Source organism: Amblyomma maculatum, chromosome 5 (assembly GCF_055883805.1).
Source record: "Amblyomma maculatum isolate TAMU_Amacu chromosome 5, ASM5588380v1, whole genome shotgun sequence".
NCBI lineage: Eukaryota > Metazoa > Arthropoda > Arachnida > Ixodida > Ixodidae > Amblyomma > Amblyomma maculatum.
Genome location: NC_139348.1, coordinates 126945906 through 126967400, shown reverse-complemented (window position 1 = coordinate 126967400; position 21495 = coordinate 126945906). Strand labels below are relative to the sequence as shown.

Genomic DNA, 21495 nt, shown 5'->3' with positions numbered 1-21495 from the left:
CAGAAAACTGTTGGCAAGCGGAAGTTACTTAAGCGCTCAGCGGAAGTAGCGGAAGTTTGTAGTAGTTCGTGGTAGTTTTCTTTGATTTTGCTCGTGCCAGTAAAAAAAAAATATATATATATATATATATATATATATATATATATATATATATATATATATATATATATATATATATATATATATATATATATATATATATATATATATATATATATATATATATATTTTTTTTAAATTCTGCCAGCGTAAATGCAAGGTAGTAATTCAGTAGAGAGGAAGCTGGCAAAGCCGGAAACACCTTTGTTGGTTCTGCTCCAAAAGTCGGGACGATTTCCTCGTACTACCAGTACTACTACTACAGTGTACTAGAAATTCTAGCACACTGTAGTACTACCTCGTAGTACAGTGTTCTAGAATATTGTACTCGTAGGTACGTCTAATTTTGTGCTGTGCTGCTATAAAACGCCCTTCTGTGGTTGTAACCAGGCAAAATATTTGCTTACGTTTATGATTCCGAAGCTGCAAGATGTGTGCTGGAACTGCTGGAACTGCTGGAACATCCCAGCACAGCTAGTGGACTTCTTCTGCTTCTACTTCTACTTTCAGTCACTTCATACCAGCCCGAGTTCTATTGTTGGAAGAGATTTTGTTGTACGGGAATAATGTTTCTTTTTTTTTCGGGGGGGGGGGGGGGGGAATCTGCGAAAAGAAAATAAATAAGAAGCGAAATTTTAGCGCCTTAACACCATGCGCCCAAATTAATATCGAAAGTGAGACTAGAAGGTTAGCCGCTTGGAGCGCTAAGAGTTACTGCTACTTCGGGGTCTGCTTACAGAGCGTTCTTTCACCATCTATCCTCTCGAAAGTCGACGGCAAAATACATTGACAAACAGACCCAAATAAAAACCTGACGTGCCCTCATTCAGTGTTCGCGGAGACGATCCCGGCGGCCCTACGTCCCTACGTCGAGCCGGGAATCCCTCCTGTTTATCCAGAGCGGGGCGTCGGCGATGGGTAGCGGCACGACTACGCTGGCGTGAAGAACGCGCGTAGGCCGGCGTTCCTGTTCGCCTCCTCCGAGTTGGACTTCTCCTGGGGGCACCGCCGTGCGTTCGGTAGTTTCGCAAAGCCGATCAGGCGTCGTCGTCACTCAGCAGACGCCCGAAAGGCGCATGAGCGACCGCCTAGCTTTGTCGTCGACGGAACTCTTCTCATCGTTTGCACCTATCGAAGGCGCAGAACGGTGCGTGTCAAGCGAACAACGCGAGGTGGAGAAGAAATAAGCGAGCCAAGATGAACGGAGGAGCGTACGGCGCTGGCAAGGCCGGCGGTGCATTCGACCCGATCGGTTTTGCGCTAAAGCCGCAAGTCATGCTTAGGATATTGTGTTGGGTGAGTATGCTCTCACTCCTGCCTCGCGCACCTTTATTAATCCCGTTTTCTCCTTCTTTCATCCGCGTCCGACAGGAAAAGGCTTCCTTTTGTGGGGAGATACACAGCGGCGCCACCGCTTCCCGAAAGCGGCTAGCATGCGCGGGAGTCTGTGTGTGTGTTGAAGTGTTGGGGGCCAGGTTATTGATTTTTCACTCGGGCGTTCTCTGCTAGCTGGCCGCCTCGCTGGGAATGGCGGCTGTTCGGGGCCGATGCTGGACTTGCTAAAAACGGTCGCCCTTTGCGTGCCATGGATCCGCGGCGCGCCCGTTTCCGAGACGCGATCCGAAGCATGCGGACGCGCGATCGGGCATGACGGCGCTCCGGCTCGGCTTTTCCGCCGGAAAGGCGCGCGAGCTCGGGAGAGGAACGCGCCGGGTCGTGGCGCGGCGAAGCCCAACGCTCTAGCGAGGGTAAGGGCGCACGCCCTTGGCTGCAGCTGACTTCAGCTTGCTGTGCTCAGGCATGCACTCTACTTTTTTTTTTTTTTTTTTTCAAGGCGTGACTCGGATAGCGCAGAAAAACATGAACACGAGAAGACGCGTGCGCCTTTCGTCACCTTGAACCTTTTTTTTTTCCCCGATTTTTCCCCCGCGAATTCCCCCATGTCATTTAATTGTGTTTGATGTGTTAGTTGCACCTAACAGCTATACACGAACATCAAGCATATCAAAATGTTTAATTATGTCAATCGATTTACTGAAGCATAAGCAAATTGCATGTCTAAAATTGATAATTACAATCAGGCATTCAGAAACTAATTGCTGCAGAATTGTGAATGCACTTCATTAGGTTAATTACTGACCAAGTTTCAGTTTATTTCACCACACATGTACAGAAAATTTAAAAACTACATATGGCGAGGAAAGCGGGAAAAAAGATGCGTGCGATTAAGCTTGACTGGCCCTGCCTCCCTTAAAGTTGGCAAGCAGGACAGCAAAAAAGCTCAAGAACATGAAAGGTTGAATGCAAGTTCAAGACATGGGGAAAACTAGAAACAAAGATAAACAATACAAAACCAATATGAAGATGGATGAAAGGGAACAGACTTTTTCTTCAGCTAAGTATTGCATTCAAACCACTCTTCGATAATAGACGGAGTTGTTCTAATGTAAGGTCAAACTTATCAAGGGCACTCAGAAGGCTAGACTGCAGCATCTGTAGACCATAATTAGTACGGGGGAGAGGTACATGCCAGATTTCACGAAACCTTGTGGATCAAGACGAAGTGCTCTCCTTTTGGTTATAGTTATAATTAGGACTTGGTGACTGTATGAATGCTCGGTCCACAGATCTAGCCCATGGTAACATCGAAACTAACAATCTATGTTGTTTCTAAATTTAGGTGCAGCCTTAAGGACATATATATACTCATAATCATTGTTCTGTTCTTTTTTTTTCTAATGTTTTCTGCTGCATGAATTGCTACAATAAATAACTCTTAAGATAATATAATTAAGATGTGATTACAAATAATATATAGAAGGTCTTATATGTGTTCACAATTAAGCAGCATATATGTACACTAGCAGTTTCATTCAAGAAGTAAAAGTTGTGAGATTACAAAGTTGTCTTTACAAGAGAAACAACACCATATAATATATGGCGCACATGTCAAATTCATACAGAGTCATGCATGCATATGTATCCATGCCAATTCATAGAAAGAATCATTACTGCACAATTAAAAGATAAGAGCCTCGATCGGGACACAGAGTTTGATGTATATACATGCATTTTTATTTAACAGATTAACAGATTTGAACAATATATATCATTTAGAGCACATCATTAAAAGGTATATGGTCAAATTTTCGCCGATTTAATTCTTCCTTGAAATGGCTTGCAAGACATTGGCATACTTGGATCACCACGTGAGATTTGTTTGTACCTGCTAAATAATAAAATTTTCACTTATGGTCAAATATTTAGGGGAATCCCCCAAGGTGGAGTAGATTTGTAAAAAGGGAGTAATTACTCTCTGACATCCACCCAAGCGCAGCCATACGGCTACAAAGGAAAGCTATACAGCTTTCTCAGAAACTTCGTAGTTAAAGAAAAATTCGTCCTGATCCGGGAATCGAACCCGGCACCACCGCCTTTCCGGGGCAGTCGCTCTACCGACTGAGCTAACCAGGACGGCTAGCAGATCAGATGGAAGGGCGAGAGCGAATTGATCTATAACTCGAAGTGGGAATGGTGTTGGTCAAATATTTAGGGGAATCCTCCAAGGTGGAGTAGATTTGTAATAAGGGAGTAATTACTCTCTGACATCCACCCAAGCGCAGCCATACGGCTACAAAGGAAAGCTATACAGCTTTCTCAGAAACTTCGTAGTTAAAGAAAAATTCGTCCTGATCCGGGAATCGAACCCGGCACCACCGCCTTTCCGGGGCAGTTGCTCTACCGACTGAGCTAACCAGGACGGCTAGCAGATCAGATGGAAGGGCGAGAGCGAATTGATCTATAACTCGAAGTGGGAATGGTGTTGGTCAAATATTTAGGGGAATCCCCCAAGGTGGAGTAGATTTGTAATGTTTCAGTTTCAGCTAGCTACAATGGCCATGATGTTACACTTTCTTTTTTGGCCTGATCCTAGTTAGTCTCATAGATCGCCCGTTACAAAGGGTCTGGCCTCAAGGATCAACGTCATCATCGTCATCAATATGTGACACATGCTAAAACTGTCACAATTAGATCAATGCTTTGTCATTTTGATTCAGTCCAACCTTTGCTCTAGCCTTCTTCACAAGCTGTATTGACAACAGATGAACGAAGAACTCAATCAATCACATATATGCTTCAGTTGTGACCTCAATATATTGTTTCAACTTGTCCATATTTGGCTGTTGAAACCAAAGCAATCTGAGAAAAAATTTTTGAATTGGGCTTAGGTGAATCTGATATGGCAATCGGTCTTTACTTTTGTGCATTTTACCTAAGAAAGGATGCGGAAAAAATTTGGCGTCCGCACTTTTAACTTCTTTTTTACCACATGCCTGTTCAGATCATTCAGTTTGAATGATGCTGTTAATGACCACATTCCGAGCAATCTGGCCCGTTTCTGCGCACAAAGCAATTTGTTTCTAAAGTGTACTTCATTTCGGAATAACATTTTTTTTTCATAACTGGTATTATAGAGTATTTTTAAGCTTAGTACAACACTTGTTTAGCACAGAGCAATCGCTACTAGCATGGTGCACAACCTAATGTTCCAGTGAAACGAGCTGGGGGTTCTTGAAAGTTGCATAATTAACTTTAGACTAATTAGCTAACATTTAATTATTGGCTTCAGAAATTAAGTGTTCATTTAGAAGTTGTAGATAGTATTCAAAATCAACTGCTAGCTGAAATGTTTGCTCCAAGGCACCACCTCCATGAAGTAGCATTAATTACCTGCTTTAAAAAGAGTTACAATGTGCAAAAACTTCCACATGAAAGCAGTGCTGCTTTATTGTCCCACGACGCATCTGAGCTAATTAGTTTTTTTTCATACATTCGCCCTAATAATTTGCACGGGCACGGGGCAAGAGATATATTCCAGAAACTGTTATATGGTAGCTTTCTTTGAAGGTGGACAAATAAAGCTGCATAAGTGGCACTTAGGTGCAAATATTTCAGCCAGCTGTTTTTTTAGGCAATCTACAACTATATTGACACTTTATTCCTGAAGCCAGCAAAAATTTAGCTAATTAGTACTTGCTAATTAGTTTTCGAAAATACGAAAATACTGCAGACTAGGCCACCTGCACCTCAAGAGCCCCAATTTGTTTCTCTGGAGCAGAACATTCTTATTTAGAAGCTTACATGGTAGCTTTGGGTGGGGCATGCAATATAGAAGGCAGTTTTTCAACCATTCATACTCTTCTACTTAGTGAGGTACGTCTGTTGGGTAAGATCACAAGGTGGATATCATGTGTGTGATAGACCTTGATAATTAGACCATTAATTAACTAAAATTAACAGATCAACTTTGGCTGACAACATTAAGGAGCAGCATTGTGAAATTAAAGGCCATCAATAACGGAGGTAAGCCTCACTCTCAAATTTTTTTAATCAACAGTGTCAAATTATAAAACGTCAAAAATATGCATTTGAAAGCCCGCTGAGTTGGCTTTTAGGCATTGCAAATTCGTACAATGGCATCCGTCGCATTTCATGCATTTTAAATACAGGTGCCGCTTGTGTATTTGATAATACTGAAGAAGTTAGGTTTTGGTAACACTACCAAATGTAATGACATCATTCTATAAATGTGCAGTGCAAGAAAGCCAACACAATAGGCTTTCAGACGCACATTTTTGAAATTCAGCATCCTGAAGCACACTGGTGATTAGGAAGCTACAAAAACAAGGCTCACCTGTAATGTTGACAACCTCCAATTTCACATTATATTATTGAGTCTTGAAACCAAAAATAAGAAAGCTGGTTAGTTGAATCTAGTTATAATAATCAAACTCTGTGCATGATATGTCTGCCTTCCTGTGAAACAAACCTGCACAAACTGCAGTGACTCATCTCTTGTAATTTTAGAACGCAGCTTTTATGCCCCTGTTCGGCATTGGAGATGTGTTGCCCTTGGTGCTGTTGCCGGTGTAACTGAGTGTTGAACTCTTTGTCACAAATGTATATGCGTGATAATGGACCTGTACATAGTACCGTACCAGTACATCAGTGCTTCAGTTCTAATGTAACTTGTATGTCCCAGTGTAATATATCACATACGTGTATGTCGGAAATGGGTAACATTTGCTAATGTCAAAGCTCTGCTGCATACACAGTGTAGTTGGATTGCCTGCCGATGTACAGACAGCTTGCCGATGTACAGATAGCCTGCATTGTTTTCTGCATGCTGTAATAAAAGAATGAAGTTGACTGTTCAGCACCTCCTCACGCGGCAGGCTTCACACCATTAGACTTCTGGCTGCATGTTGATTTGAAGGGACATCTGAAGCGTATATGTGCTCTGTGCACAGTGAAAGCGTCACAAGTGGGCAGTTTTATAAGGTGGCGAGCAGGGGCTAATGCCCTGCTAATGCCACTCGAGGCAGCTGTATTCAAAAGTGTTGTTCTCCTTTCGAAAAGAATGCTTGGACGTACTGCATTTCAGCTGTATTGTGTGATATACTGTACAAACACATCACTCCTGTCTAACATCAGCCAGTGTGTGTTCCCACACGTGGCAGCACCACCATCACAGCTGATACTCATCAGAAGCCTGTTGCACTGCCGGAGCATTTTAAACAACACTCACCAGAAGTCAGCGACACCTCACTTCTTGTGTGTGTGCAGTTTGCACTGTTGGATATACTGTAAATTGTCGTTTAATTCCGAGAAATGCTACAGCTTGGGTTGCAGGTGCACATACACACATGCAATATCGCTATCAACTACATACTATCAGCAACACATGAAACGTGATTAAGAGAGTCAAAATACAAAGTAAAGGTTGAGGGCATGCGTGCAGTATGGGCAAATCAGTCATGTTTTGAACTTTCAAGGTCATCTTGCAACATTGGCAAATTGCAGCTGTGCACGGTGAAACATGCCTGCCCATGAAAAATGAGGGTGTGAATTATTCCAACACAACAATGCTATATATCGCATTTCATACATAAGATATAATATACGACGCATGCAAGCTAGGGGAAGGTCAAAGGACGTCCTTCATTCTTCTCACCACACGTCATTTGGGCCAGCTATTTCAACAGCTGCACTGGTGTGCAAGTTCTCATGGCTTATACTTGATCGAAAGAGCCATGCTATTGCAAGGTATATAGTTACGAAAATTTAATCCCCTGTATCATGCCCCATATTTAGGAGAGTTGATTTCAACTAAGTCATTACTGAAAAGAACTAAATGTAAAACAAATGATAAGCTCGGAGTGGGTTGAGTTAAGAACTCATTGTGTGCTAATTGTACGCTCCTTATTTTATGGTTTTTATTACCGCAGTTTTGTTACATTCATGCCAGTCATTCATACGCAAGTGCAATTTATCTGCAGCTAGCATAGAAAGAGACAAAGGCAGTTTGCTATATAGGCAAGGCTTTTTAGTTAGCAAAAGATGAAAAAAGCTATGGTTTCACTAGTAGAAAACATGTCTATTCATTGTGAGGACCTGTGTTGCATACAGCTTCATCTCACAAAACCTACCTTTATTATACTATACAGTACAGTGAAAGCAGCGCATTACTACAAGCCAAACCATTCTTGCTGCAGTACAGTGCAATACCCCTCACCGATTTGCTCGCATATTTGTACTGATTGTATGATGCCTTCCCAAGTGTGGCCCTGCTAAGCCTACCCGTACCTGTGTTTTGGGTATGTGCTGCAGCTGTTTGCCATCGTGGTGTTTGGCTGCATCTCCTCGGGCGGCTGGGTGGACGAGCGGTGCCAGTACAACAGCGACTCCAATGCATGCAACTTTGGTGTGGCCGTCGGTGTGCTCGCCTTCATCGGCAGCTGTGGCTTCCTGGCCATTGAGGCCATGTTCGAGAGCTTCTCCAGCATCAAAATCCGCCGCCGGGCCGTCGTTGCCGACATGGCCTTTTCCGGTACGTCGGCAGCGCAGCTGCTGTTTTCGCTCTCAAGGAAAGCAGCGTGCTCTCTCATGGCTGCTAGCAAGTGGACGGAAGCACAAGAGCATGAACTGGTGGTTGTTTTGCATGTCTGCTTGGTTATGTCCTCCACCGCTGGCCGTCACGTCCTGCTGCAGGACCCAAGTTATAGAATTCACGTCACACTCGTGGAGTTCATCAAGTTGCCCTTGACATATTTTCAGTGTTATAGGTTCAGAGCCAGCCGTGCTGTGTAGCCTAGATGGAAACTCACCTATATACTTTTGGCCCAAGCTGTACATTCTTTTTCAGAGGTGCAGCGTTCCTGATCACGGGTGCCCAAGGGAACACTGCAAAGGGCAGTCTTTTGCCCACCCTTTTTAACATTGTGGTGGTGAGGTTGCCAAAGCAGCTCAGCAATGTTCCCGACATTCACCAGCCGGAAAGGGACATAAAGGAAACCCAGCTGCAGGCAACCGACGTTGCAGAGCAATATGTATGGGAATATGTCATTCAATCCCAGATAAAAATGTTCCCTCTTTCCAGCCGGATTATGGAGGTGGAAGTCGAGCATATTTCTTGCTTCCAACTGGAAAATAATACTCCTAGTGCCATCTGGAAGATTTCCATTTCCAGCTGACAGTGGAAATGAAATTGCCAGGAAGGCCTGGTCTCAACTCCCTCTGCAGACAGCATGCACACACCATCACCTGAGCTTACGCAAACTTGTAACCACATGACAGCTCACAATAATGCGAACAAGTGCTCTACTACTGCACTATTTTTAAACACTGACTCTAACCATTTGATTCTACCCCTTGCCACACAGAGACCTAGCCGCATCTTATACTCTGCCCTGCATACTCTGCCCTGCCAAATACCTACTCTGTGATGACTGTCCCACCCTATATCACACCGCATCCCATTAGTAAAAATAGCTCCAGCAATCCCCAACTCCAAGCAATGGAAAGTCACGCTGACAGCTCTAGCATGGAAGGCTAGGAGCTGCTGGTGTGAGGAGTTCTTTTTCATCCTAAACATAAACTAGCTAATTCAATTATTTTCCTGCGATTTCATGCTTCAGTCATGGAGTTGGTTCCAGAAATAAAGTCGCTAGGTGTTCTTTTTCAAGAGAATATGCAATGGAACGCACATACTGACCTTGTTCGCTCCAAACTTTTCGTGAGTAGTTGGTATTCTTGCACGTTTTCATTACTTTCTGTCAAAACACATTAAACTACTTTTGTACTACTCCCTTTTTGTACCTGCATTAACGTATGGTTATTTGGTATGGAGCACAATGACTTATGCAAACCTTTCCAATATCTTCCAACTGCAGAAAGAAGTTGTAAGAGTCATGTCTGAACAGCCCAACGATGCACACACAAAAACTATATTTGATGTACTTGGATTATAACCCCGACGCGTGCCTGTTCAATGCAGTTCTGTTAAAGCGTTATTGTACCTATCGCCTATATAACGACCCTTTCCTTGAAAAACTTGCAAATCTGGCTGCAGTTGAAAAGACACATAGCACATGAAACAGTCACACTTGGAAGATTCCCTGCACGCGTAAACTATGGCCACCAAATGTTGACATATTTACTGCCACAAGCTTTTAATTCTTCCATTAACCCGTCCAACAAATCTATTGCATAGTCTATGTACAATTACTCGAGCAATACTGTATCTGCGATAACACATGATGCAAAACAGTACCCGCAATAGTAGTCCCGTCAATAAATGCACTGGCATGTACATGTAAACTGTCGCTTTGGCTATAATGGATTTTCTATATTTTATAGCATGTTTTGTCCACTGCTGTATTGCTTTGAAAACGGGATGCTGGCCATTGAAATACTTTTTGTCAGCACCCTGTAGCATCATGATCATTGTAACATCAGTGTAGATGCTGAATAAAATTGTATTTGTATTTGTGTAGGAACCCTCAACAGATGGCACCTTCGTCACAGGAGACTTGCTTTTGAGATAATATTTATAATTATCATTATTATGGACACCCGGCTTCTTTGCAGATAGAATAAGTGCATCCCAAAGGTGACTCACTGTGAACAATGAAATGCAGGTCACGAGTGCCCCATGCAAATGAATTGTGTATGCAAATGCTGAAGGATACTAGCATGAATTAGAAATATGGCGGACAGGTAGTTAGAGCATGTAGTTGCCAGGGTAAATAGGTGCCAAAAGACCACAGTGGTGACAAAGGTCATCAAGCTTTGCGATGGCTGTTTTGGCATACTTCGGCAATGTGAAATGATCTTTCCGGAATAAATATCTATCAGTGACATTGTGGATTATGATTTCTACAGATTGAGTTCAGAAAAATTCAGGTAGAGTAAAAAAGGTGGTTCTTACATCGTCCTATGTTTATCTATTTGCCTTCTTCAGGTTGAGGGCATGATTTGTGCAACAGACTGTGTCATGACAACGCATGTCTCACAATGTGCAGGCCTTTGGGCGTTCATGTGGGTGGTGTGCTTCTGCTACCTGTGCGATGCCTGGCGCAAGTCGGATATGCCGAGTGACAGTTACGGCCTCAACAACATCCGGGCAGCCATTGCCTTCAGCTTCTTCTCCATCTTCACATGGGTGCGTGCTGTCTTCTCTTTCGTTTTGCTGACTGCTTGCTCACCTTGTAGGATTCTAGCGGATGGTTGGCATAAAAGAGTCTTAAAATAAGGCTGCACGATGGCTAGGATCGATTAACGGGTAATCAGAATATGATGTGTTGTAGCCATGAGGATAAACAAAAAGATACTCTGGATATGATAAGAGATAGCCACAAGGATAGGAAAAAGGTCAGTAAATACCTGAGTGGGAGCTACCAGGATAGGATGAACAATACTCAGGAATAGATTTGCACTAGCCATGAGGATAAAATCATCATCATCATCAGCTTGATTATACCCACTGCAGGGCGAAGGCCTCTCCCATATTTCTCCACTTAACCCGGTTCTGTGCTAGCTGCATCCACTTGACCCCTGCGAACTTCTTAATCTCATCCGCCCACCTAACTTTCTGCCGCCCTCTGCTATGCTTTCCTTCCCTTGGAATCCAGTTTGTTACCCTCAGCGACCATCGGTTATCCTCTCTTCGCACTACATGTCCTGCCCATGTCCATTTCTTCTTCTTAATTTCTACTAGAATGTCGGTAACTTGAGTTATTTCTCTGACCCATTCTGCACGCTTTCTATCTCTTAATGTTACCCCTACCATTTTTCGTTGCATAAAATGAGGGAAACTCAAAACATGATGCGAAGCAGCCACAAATTTTTGGGATGAAGGAAACTCGGGATATGATGCAAGGCGACCACAAGGATAGGGTAAAGGATACTCATGATAGGATAAGCGGCACTCAATAACAGATGTTGAGGTACCCACAAGGATAGGACAAAGAAAACTCATAATGAAAATAATTTGGAGGAAATGCGAGGTTGTGATAAAAAATACCCAGGATGTGATACAAAATAACTATTTGGATGGATTAAAAAGAGTCAGCATAGGCTGGCAGATAGCTGTGAGGAAAGGATAGAGGATATTCAGAATAGGATAAAAGATAGCTGTCAAGATAGGATAAAGGATGCTCAGGATAAAGTAAAAATACCCAATACAGGCTACCAGATAGTCAGTCATAAAAGTAGGGTAATAAATACTCAGGACAGAATACATGATGAGGGATACTCTGGGTAGCTTAAAAAAATACTCTGTAGAGGCTACCAGATTGCCACAAGGATAGAATAAAGGATACTCGGGATAGAAGCAAAGGTATGTGGGACAGGTTGCAAGATAGCGATCAGAATAGAATAAAGGAAACTCGGGATAAGATAACAATACCTAAGACAGTATACAAGGCAACCATCAGGATAGAACAAAAAAGAAAATGGGATAGTCAGATAGGATAAAACAGAGGGAATAAAAAGAAGGGAAGCATTGATGATGCATGTGGGCTTGCGCCCCGGGTTTGAAGTACCAGTCTGGATTCCTTTTTTCCTTAACATGTAGGTGCACCTGAAGCAAGATGTAGCAGGTAGCCATGGAAACAATCTCTCCAATGCTGTCTCTGCTTGCCTACCGGAAGTATTCAGAGACCATGTATTGTGGACAGTTAGGAATAAGATTTAATAAATACCTCAGTAATCTGTGATTTGCTAGTGACGTTGCCTTTGCTGAGGTAACGCAGGGAATATGTAAAATAGGACAAATGATCTAGAGAGGCATAGCAAAACATGCAGTAGGTCCAAACGTTAATATGCAAAAAGGTAAAGTAATGTTCAAAAGCTTTGAAAGGGAATAGCAGTTTACGCTAGGTAGTGAGACACTGGAACTGGTAAAGGAATATGTCTACTTCAGACACATAGTGATCAAAAATACATCCAGGCCGCGAGAGCGGAATTATTAGAATAATATTGCGAAGGAGCTTATTTGGAAAGTGTTCTCGGATCATGAATGACAGTTAACCAATATTCCTCAAGGGGAAAATATATGACAGTTGTATCTTACTTGTGCTGACCTATGGGGAAGGAACATGGAAGCTGAAAAAGGGGTCTAGTTTAAATTTAGAGCAACACAATAACTGCGAAAATGAAAATGATAAGCATAATATTAAGAGACAGGAAGCATGCAGAGTAGGTCAGGGTATAAACGAGAATTAGTTACATTCTAATTGATGTCAAGAAAAGAAGAAATGGGCAGGGCATGTAATGCGAAGGCAAATGATCACCATTGCTTCATGATATGCTTCATGAGGTCTCATGGATAAATGAAAACTTCTATTACAACTATTCATATCCCATGAACTGCTTCTACATGATATCAGCATTCAGTTGGCTGAAAGCTGCTTAATTTGACTTTCTATTCTGAACAGGCTGTCGAGAGAATTTTCTTCCCAAGCATTCATACAATACGAGAAATGGTAATGTGCACTGGCTAGCAACTTCGCTCTGACGTCTGAAACCAGAAAAGAAAAGGCGCTTTACTTAGTGATTTGCACTTGCTAAATATGTTACAGTGGCATGAACGCAACATCCAGAAATAAAACATTTTGGGCTGGGAAGTAGAGAATTGGTTCTCATTTTTGTGCATGTTAACGCGGCAAGACGGCACAGGCCCCAATGGTATCTGTGCATCATTTCCTTGTCCATTGTCCGGACAGCGAGTTGCCATATTAGCGAGGCGCAAATACATTGAAAAAAGTTTGGTCCTCACAAATATTGTTCATAATTTAGGTCGCCCATATTAACGGGGTTCATATTAACGAGGCATGACTAGATTTAATTGTGAAGACTACCACGAGACGTCGTGGGTGGCGGGGGTCTGGTGCCAAAGTTGATGGGTTGCATTACCACTGCATTTGCTCCAGTCGTCACGTGATGTCATTTTTTTTTTTACAAGCAGTGCGTGATGTCCGCACAAGCTTTTAATAGCCACCACTGCAAGAAAAAAAATGCAGCCTATCGATTCCCAGCCAGTCAGACTTGGTGTATTAATCGACATGCTTCATCAGTCCCGGTGCGCTACGGCTCCGAGAACTTTACTACAGTGCTTGCAAAGAAGAGTCGAAGTGTTCAGGCACAAAGGTTCTCTTTGACGCCAACAAGCATTTGAGCACCTTATTGTGCATTTCACTGACTGTCCTTATTGTAAATTGCACCCTGTCCTTTCTGAGCGTTGCACTGACTGTCCTTATTTGCCATTGCACTGGATGTCCTTATCAGGCAGTGTACCAGCTGTCCTTATTGGGCAGTGCAGCGACTATCCTTATCAGTCAGTGCACACTTTCCTTATTGGGCATTGCACCGACTGTCTATTGGACATTACATCAACTGTCTTTACTTGGCGTTGCATTGACTGTCCATCCATCTCCTGACCAGTTTTACTTTTCTTTTCTTCTACCACAGGCTGGGTGCGTGTTCTTTGCATACCAGCGCTACCGGCAGGGTGCCGATGCACCATTCATGCCGAGCTACGAGGCTGACCCATCTGGAATGGTGGGCGGAGGGGGCACACCCTTCACAGGAGGTTACCCCGGAGACATGGGTGATGCCTACCAGGAGCCCCCCTTCTCGACCAAGACCGACTCAGGCGGCATTGGTGGCGGCGGCAATTTCCAGGCTCCAGCCTATTAGCCTCCTCTCCCTGTTTCCCCATCTGTGATCCCTAGGCGGTCCTCTTCCCCTCCTGCGTGCATGTACTTGAAGCCAATTGGGGGCGAGTGCAAAGGTTGGGCTATACGTCTCTCTCGCTCGATGTCAGTAATGCGCACAGTGTAAATAGTGGAGCCTTCTACCTTGTGCACAGTTGGGAAGACTCACATTGTTGATGTTATAGTATTGGAAGTCTCATGGGAAAAGGAGTTTGTTGTCAGTCACATAATCCCAGTACCAGAAGTGACATTACCAGATTGGAAAGGGCAAGTGTAGGCTTCCATGTATCTTCATTGCGACCATCTCGCCACCACTAGGTATCTTCAGGGAAGTATCTAACCACCAACTAGGCGACCCAAAGACATGTCTAGTGTGCTGACAGACGTATGGGTTTCTGCAAACGCAACCATGAAAGAATGTTGGAAAATGCAATATGAAGGCACCAACAGCTACTAATACTATTGCATAGGTGACCATATGAACTTTTTTTAATATAACTTTTTTATTCATTATGCATGAGAAACCAACATATGATGCAATTAGGTGACCGTATGAACTTTTTTAATATCTTTTTTATTTATTATGCATGAGGAGCAATTTGAACTCGCCTGCTCATAGACTTATGCACAGGCATGTTTAACTGCTGAGGTATCCGTTACTTTTGTCCAAGTTGTTTTGCAATGGCAGTTTCAAAGTTTGATGCGAGACTTACGTTAGTCTCACATTCAACCTGACAATGCCAATTCCCACTTGCAAAATGCCTGTTACATTTGTGTCTCCTGGCTGCAGAGGACCGTTAAATGTATAGGTGTAAAGTAGTAGTTATTATTGCTGCAAGTAAAAATGTTAAAGTGGTCTGTTTTTCAAGGATGCGAAGTTAGCTGGTGTCCATGTTCCTACATAGCTCCGCAATATTTTCTCATTGGTCGACGTGGAGGCGATGCTTTTGGTTAACACAGTTTTTCTTTGCATAGCACGCACTCCAGGTGGCCTTCCACCTGTGCACAGTAAAAGGCTCTGCTGTGTGTGTAGGATTTCACATATAATTGGCCAGTGGGAAACACGGCACCTATTCTGCAGCTCAGGTGGGCATGGCAGCATTAACGCGCAGCCATTTTTCTGCCTTGTGTTCAGCCTGCACTGTAAGCTGAGGTCATGTAATCTAGTTTTAGGCTACCACCACATTTCTGGTGACAGTGGCACAAAATGCCCCATTGCGATGTTTTGGACAAGGTTTGAAAGAAAGAAAACAACGGTGTCCAGCAAGTTTTCAGTATCACCTTTAAGTTCGTGTTTTATGTCACTATCGCCATCCAGGCAGCAACATCAATCAGCCCAATATTGGTTATGTATTGGTAATTCCCGGCCCAACTTAGGACCACTGCACTGCCAACATATTGCCAATATCGGGCTGATGTTTTGTGTTGCCCGCACAATTCCATTGCTGCTTGCACTGTATTCTTATTTTATTTTTTTAAATGTGCTTATTGCAAGCCGTACGAACTGCAGTCAACTAGGTGTGCACAAAGCCTGAAAGGCTTGCCATTGCTGCATGATATTGTGGTGATGGCTTGCATATGGCAGTGTCTATTGACGTTCTGTACCAGGCTGTTCAGAACTTAACGTGAGGATGTGAACTGAATTTGAAGCTCGCCCTTCTGAAGCATTTTGGAGCGGCAGGTTGCTGGCAGGGTTACGTACGCAAGTGCCGTGTTCCCCACAGGCCCATAGTGCGTGCGTGGTTGTGGATGCTCTAGTCTACTCTGAGTTGTGTTTGAAAGGAAAAAAACAATGCAAGTGTGATCCCCAAGGCAGTATAGCAAAGTAGTTACACAGCCACTGTTTCCCCACAAGCATTCGCTTTCCCTGCAGCTGCTGCTGTATGGTCGGCACTTCAAGATTATGCGAAGTGCATGAGCATATTCAATGCTATCCCATATCTGTGAAGAAAAGAAAGAAAAAATATCTACGCGGAAGCCTTTAAAACTTGCGGGGCTTCAGCAACAAATGAAAGGAGAAATTGCGTGGTGACTGATGCCAGTTTATGGCGTTTCCGACAGCACTTACTACTGAATGACAGCTTGCTAAAATATGAAACCAAGCAAAATTTTGTTGTGATGGCTGAACATCCGAGATGCTCACAGAGGGGACTGCTGCCTATTGCTCTTCTCTTCTCCTTTAATGACCATTCAAAGTGTGTACACGGCAGCTCCTGAAAAAAAAAAAAAAATCTAAAATGCTTCTCTGTAGTAAGTGCGCTCTCAGTATATGCGATGGTGGAGGAAAGATGTTGCATTGCAGCGAAAGCTGAAAAGGCGCACGGAAATTGTGCTCTGGCTGTGCAGTTCAAAGTTTTACATAGCGACACTGCCCGAGGTGTATTGGCTGCATTCCACTCCGTGCGGCATGCTCGTGACCTCTGCGACTTGGCATCACTCCGTCTCGCATCACTGGTGTCGGATGCTGTGCCACTGTTCGGTGCTGCCGGAGACTTTAAACATGAGACTGCAGTTGAGCCACACTTGCCCACGTTCCTCTCGAAAATGCACCAGCTTGTTTATCTGTGGAATCCCAGAAACACTGCCTTGCTGTCCGCAGCTTGCTGCTATACACTACTTACCAGCTTCTTCATTGAGGTGCTGTCCATTCGGTTGCCATTATAGGCCAGAGGGACTGTAACTGTGTGTCAACCTCATGACTTAAATAATATAACCAAAATAACTAACAGTGGTGTCACGAGTGTGGCTGTGCTTACCCACTGGCAGCTGGTCAAATATTGGTCTCATGTGAGCGGTCAAGTTGCACAATGACTCTAGTCAAATACCTTTTGTTGTTTTTTTTGCTCCTGGGTTGTGGTGGCATTATCGTTTTCTTGAGCATGTATCGTATGATCTCCCTTAATGTCTTATTGCGGCAGCGTTAAGTTGCATTTGAGTTGTTATATAGAAGACAGCTTGCGTAGCAAGCCAGTGTACTGTTTACTACATGCATTCCCGGTAGTGATATTTTCGCACTACAAGGAGTTTTCCTGCTCTCTTGCAAGCGTAATGTGAAAAGTTACGACGCAGTCATACTGAAAAAATATCTTCACAGAGCGGCTTGCGCGGATATCTAGTCTATGCCAAAGAACTTGGCTTTGATGCAGAAAACACGCGCACCCAAGTGCGCCACCAGCGTTCCTGTCGTCTTGTCAGACTTGTCGCTCTCGCCTTTTTGTCCGTAGCCGCATTTGCAGCCAGTCTTCGTGTTGAATGTGTTGACGTCGGAACGACAAGCAACCGTGCACCGCCTATTCCTGACACTTCTAGTCATTGTCGTACGCTTTGCGCAGTGTCCAAAACAGCTGTCAGACGAGTCCACTTCATATCCGCCAGCCGTAACCTCTCTGTACACACCCCAGCTGTTTGTAAGCCCACCTGTCCAGGAAGTAAAAAAGGAGACCGCAATAAGTGAAAAACGTATTTTTGTGTGAGAGGCGTGCACACACATAATGGACACCTGCAATAACCGTGCCTCTAAAGAAAGCATTTTTTGTGGAGTGTTATTTCCGAGTTCCCGTGTTGGATCTGAAAAGTATTTTCTTTCTCTAGGCCCCTTGGTGGCCAAGTGCTGACATCTCTATGGGCCACACTCGTTTGGTGAGAGTGTCGAAAGAAACAAGCCCCTCCTTTCATCTTATCATCAACATTCAATACAGCTTGCTAACACACCTAAAAAGCATTACGTTTATATGTTTGGCAACAGCTGCCCTTTGGTTAACTTTCAAAATTAAAATATTGGGCCATGTTGGTCTTACCAAGATGTATCAAAGTGAATCCTTGCATTTTGAAGGTAATTTGAATGACACAGTTTGTATTTTTTCTGGGAAGAGTTTACAGACATTAACTCCCAGTCCTCATAGTCGACTGTCTGGTAGCCCACAATAAGGCATTGTGGGCTACCTCAAAAACAAAGTCAGCGCAGAACATGAGTTAGTGACACAGTCTGTGCTCATTACAAAGGTGGTTTATTAATTCATGCCCAACCGAGGTTTAGCCCTTTCAGGTGCCGTTTTGATAAGTGAATTTTAGCCTAAATAGCACATCCAGGCCTCATCACAGTGGATTCATTGTTTCTGAGCTAAAGATGTCAATGGTTAATTTTTTACTAGCTTGTGGAAAATTTATTACAAACTGTCAGAATGGTTGGAAGCTGTTGTGCTAACGCATCTGAATATGTGAGAAAAAGAAAAAACGCACTATGAAGATTGCGTAATGTTTGTGTTCCGAAGATGCATGATAGCAACGAAATGGCGCAAGACGTGCTACCAAGCTCACTAATTCCTTTTGCTGCGCTCCAATACCAAGATAAAGGATGCTAAATTCACATGGAAAAAACAAAACAAAATATAGAGCTACAGCTAGAAGACACTCGGAAAAACCAGCGAGTTCACAATTAACACAAATGGGCACAAAGCACCTGAGAGGGTTGAATTGAGGCAATTAATTTATCAAGTACCTAACCGACTGTCGCCATCTCGCAAACCTTCCATGCCTGCATCCTGAAAGTTGGAGCTGCCATTGATGTTTTTTTTTTTTTGTTTCTTTTCGAAATATGCTTGAAATCGGCGAATTACAAGCGCAGGCTCTTGAGAACAAGTGCACGTGCCCAAAATATTACCGAATCAAGAAGAGCATCAAAGTTTCAAGGACCTCCGGAGCAACACAAATGACGTAACAGTGCTCCTTACTCGTTCTCCACGGCTAGCAGTGGAAGGTGTGCACGATGGATGCCATTTGATAGAAGTTGTAGCAGTTCAAGTGCCATCTCTACCCTACAGTTGTCCACTCAGCCTTTCACTTTAACAACCCTCTCCTAAGAAATTCTGAGCAAAGGTGCCACACATTTAACACTGTGTTGGTTTCACCGAAGAAGTTGTCGAGAGGTCTGCGACAGTGGTGTACTGAGGCAAGGGGCAGAACACTGCTACAGATTGTCCGAGCTGCAGTGGGCCCCAAAGGTTGCCCCGAGGCCTTTAGCATGTTCTAGAACGAACAGTGCCGGAAACAGCTTCAGCCCATGGAGGTCATCTAATATCTTTTAACACGCTGAACGTACCATGCGGCAGCATATTTGGAAGCAGAGTTTATTTATCCTGTCTTTACTTCGATGCCTTCACATAACTATAACGAGACATAGCTTACAATGCAAGGCGATGATTATAAATAGCCTAAATGCACCGCTTCGAATTTTTTATTTTTTTGCACTGCAATATCAAAGATGTGTGCAGACAGTGGCACTAAGTGTGCTCGTCAAAAAAGCTGCACTGTAAACGTGCACTGCTTGAAATGTGTGCAGCTATAACGTAAAGAAGCTGACGATTAAAGTATGGGCAGACTGCCAAAGCTGCCCTGGCGCAAACACTAGTGCACATCAGTCAACAACCAAGAAACCCATGCAGAAACCGAAAGAAAAAAAAGAGAAATGCCATCAAAAACCTTGCCTATCCATTACCTGTTGGTGTTGGCCTTAAGACAGAGCCTGTTGCTGCAGCAAGAGAAGGTGCGTCGTGTATCATACTCTCTGTGTAAGCACACCTATTCACTGGTCTGTGTCGTTGTAAATAACAAGCGTTTCTTTGCGTGCCTGTATATAAGCTTGCAACATCGCTATAACGCGCACGTCTTGTTTGCAGTGGCGGAGAACATTTTGCAAGCGGACAGACATCATTTATGTGTTCACGGGGTACACAAAAGTAATTTTAGGGACCCTTAGCATTGCCAGACTTAAGCGAGATGTGCATTACATGCATTTTCCCCTCACAACCTGGCCCTTGGGCTGCGCTGAACAGTAAGTCTTAAGACAACACAGATGTGGACCGAACGCAAAGACCCGTGCGCACACTAAATCCTATAGTCCTGTACTGTAAACATTGCTGTGTTGCAAAATGTTTAGAGAGATTTAGTTGCACTCTCAATCTGCATGCCTTGTTTTACTTTTTCGCAGAAACTAGCTCAAGTGCTTTTAGTGCCTACACTTTGTGTTGCCTTGATATGGACAAGCATGATCAAGACAGTGTCTCAGCGTTCCTCTCTCCTAGGGCTATTTTGTATGCGAGATCTTTTCAAAGTGATCGCATTAAAAGTTCACTTATTGTCAGTACAAATTACCTATCTTCTCAAGAAAATGTTACAGTGTTCGAGATCTTTTGAGCACTGTTATTAAAATTGGACATACTTTAAAACGGAAGGCATTTAGACTATGCGGGTGATCCGTGGAATGCACATCGAGGATAGCCTGGCAGCCCGCTTTGCTTACATTTGGTTTTAAAATGCGCAGTTGTTGTCACTCTTGCGTGAGAGTTCTGCCACATGAAGAGCAGCCTCTGTTCCGGGACACTCGATTGCAAGAGGTTGCATTTAGTTCCAAAGTCGTGCAAACTTCGTTGTGTGCGTGTCTATCATTGGCCGTGTGTTTGTGACAGAGGGTGCATTTGGTTGTTTTGTGTGATGTTTGCAAGTGTTTTGCAATTCTCTGTTCATAGTGTCACGGTTGTGACAGAAAAAAAGAATATGCTGTCTATAGAGTGTTTTGTGCATGTGCACGCGTGTGATATAACTATTACCTAGTTGAGAAAGAACGCAACATGTTAATGTAACTAACTAGTTGGGAAGAAATAAAGGAAACTGTCACATCAGAGCCTAGAGATCTACTCCCTGCTTATTAATTCTTGGAATTGGAGATCTTATCACTTGTTCCAAAATACTGGTTGTGCAACATCAGCAGTGCTTGATTTTGGACAATTTTTTCGAAAGAGTGCACAGGATGTCTACAAAAAAAAAAAAAAGAGAGAGAGAGAGAATATAAAAGAAATGCCTTGTTAGGGGTGCACAAATATTCAAAATTTGAAATATGTTTGTTATTCAATTTGAACTCGAAAGCTGATATTTGGAATTTTCCGAATATTCGAAATTTTTTTAACTCGCAGCCCGGTTTCATGCAGGCCCTTCCTGTACAAAAATCCAGTGTACGCAGTCTTGTATAAAATTTATACGTACTAGGCTTGACAGTTGATTGTGCACTTCTAGTTTAATCTTGTTTGCAAATACCAAGTGAATTTTGAAATAAGAACAATGCTTGCTACCTTTTAAATTTTTGTTTTTTTTACTAATCAGATATTCGATATTCAAAGGCATTTCCTTCCCCACATTCATATTAGAAAATTTCGATATTCGAACGCCCCCTACTTATCATAGCTTGGTTTTACAATCGAGTCGGTGAAATTGCTGCAGGCCAAATGAACAAGTGCAGCTGTGACTCGGTGCAAAATGAAGACTTGCGACTTGAGCCTTCCTGTTC

At 43.2% G+C, this 21495-nt stretch overlaps 1 protein-coding gene across 1 annotated transcript; it reads left to right on the top strand.

Annotated features, from left to right (window-relative positions):
* Positions 1 to 852: 852 nt before the first annotated feature.
* On the top strand, positions 853 to 20833 carry Syngr (synaptogyrin). Its single transcript, XM_084604289.1, has 4 exons — positions 853 to 1395; positions 7771 to 7990; positions 10464 to 10603; positions 13912 to 20833. Exons 1-4 carry the CDS (start codon positions 1297 to 1299, stop codon positions 14137 to 14139), a joined length of 687 nt encoding a protein of 228 aa, XP_084460415.1. The 5' UTR covers positions 853 to 1296; the 3' UTR covers positions 14140 to 20833.
* Positions 20834 to 21495: the final 662 nt, after the last annotated feature.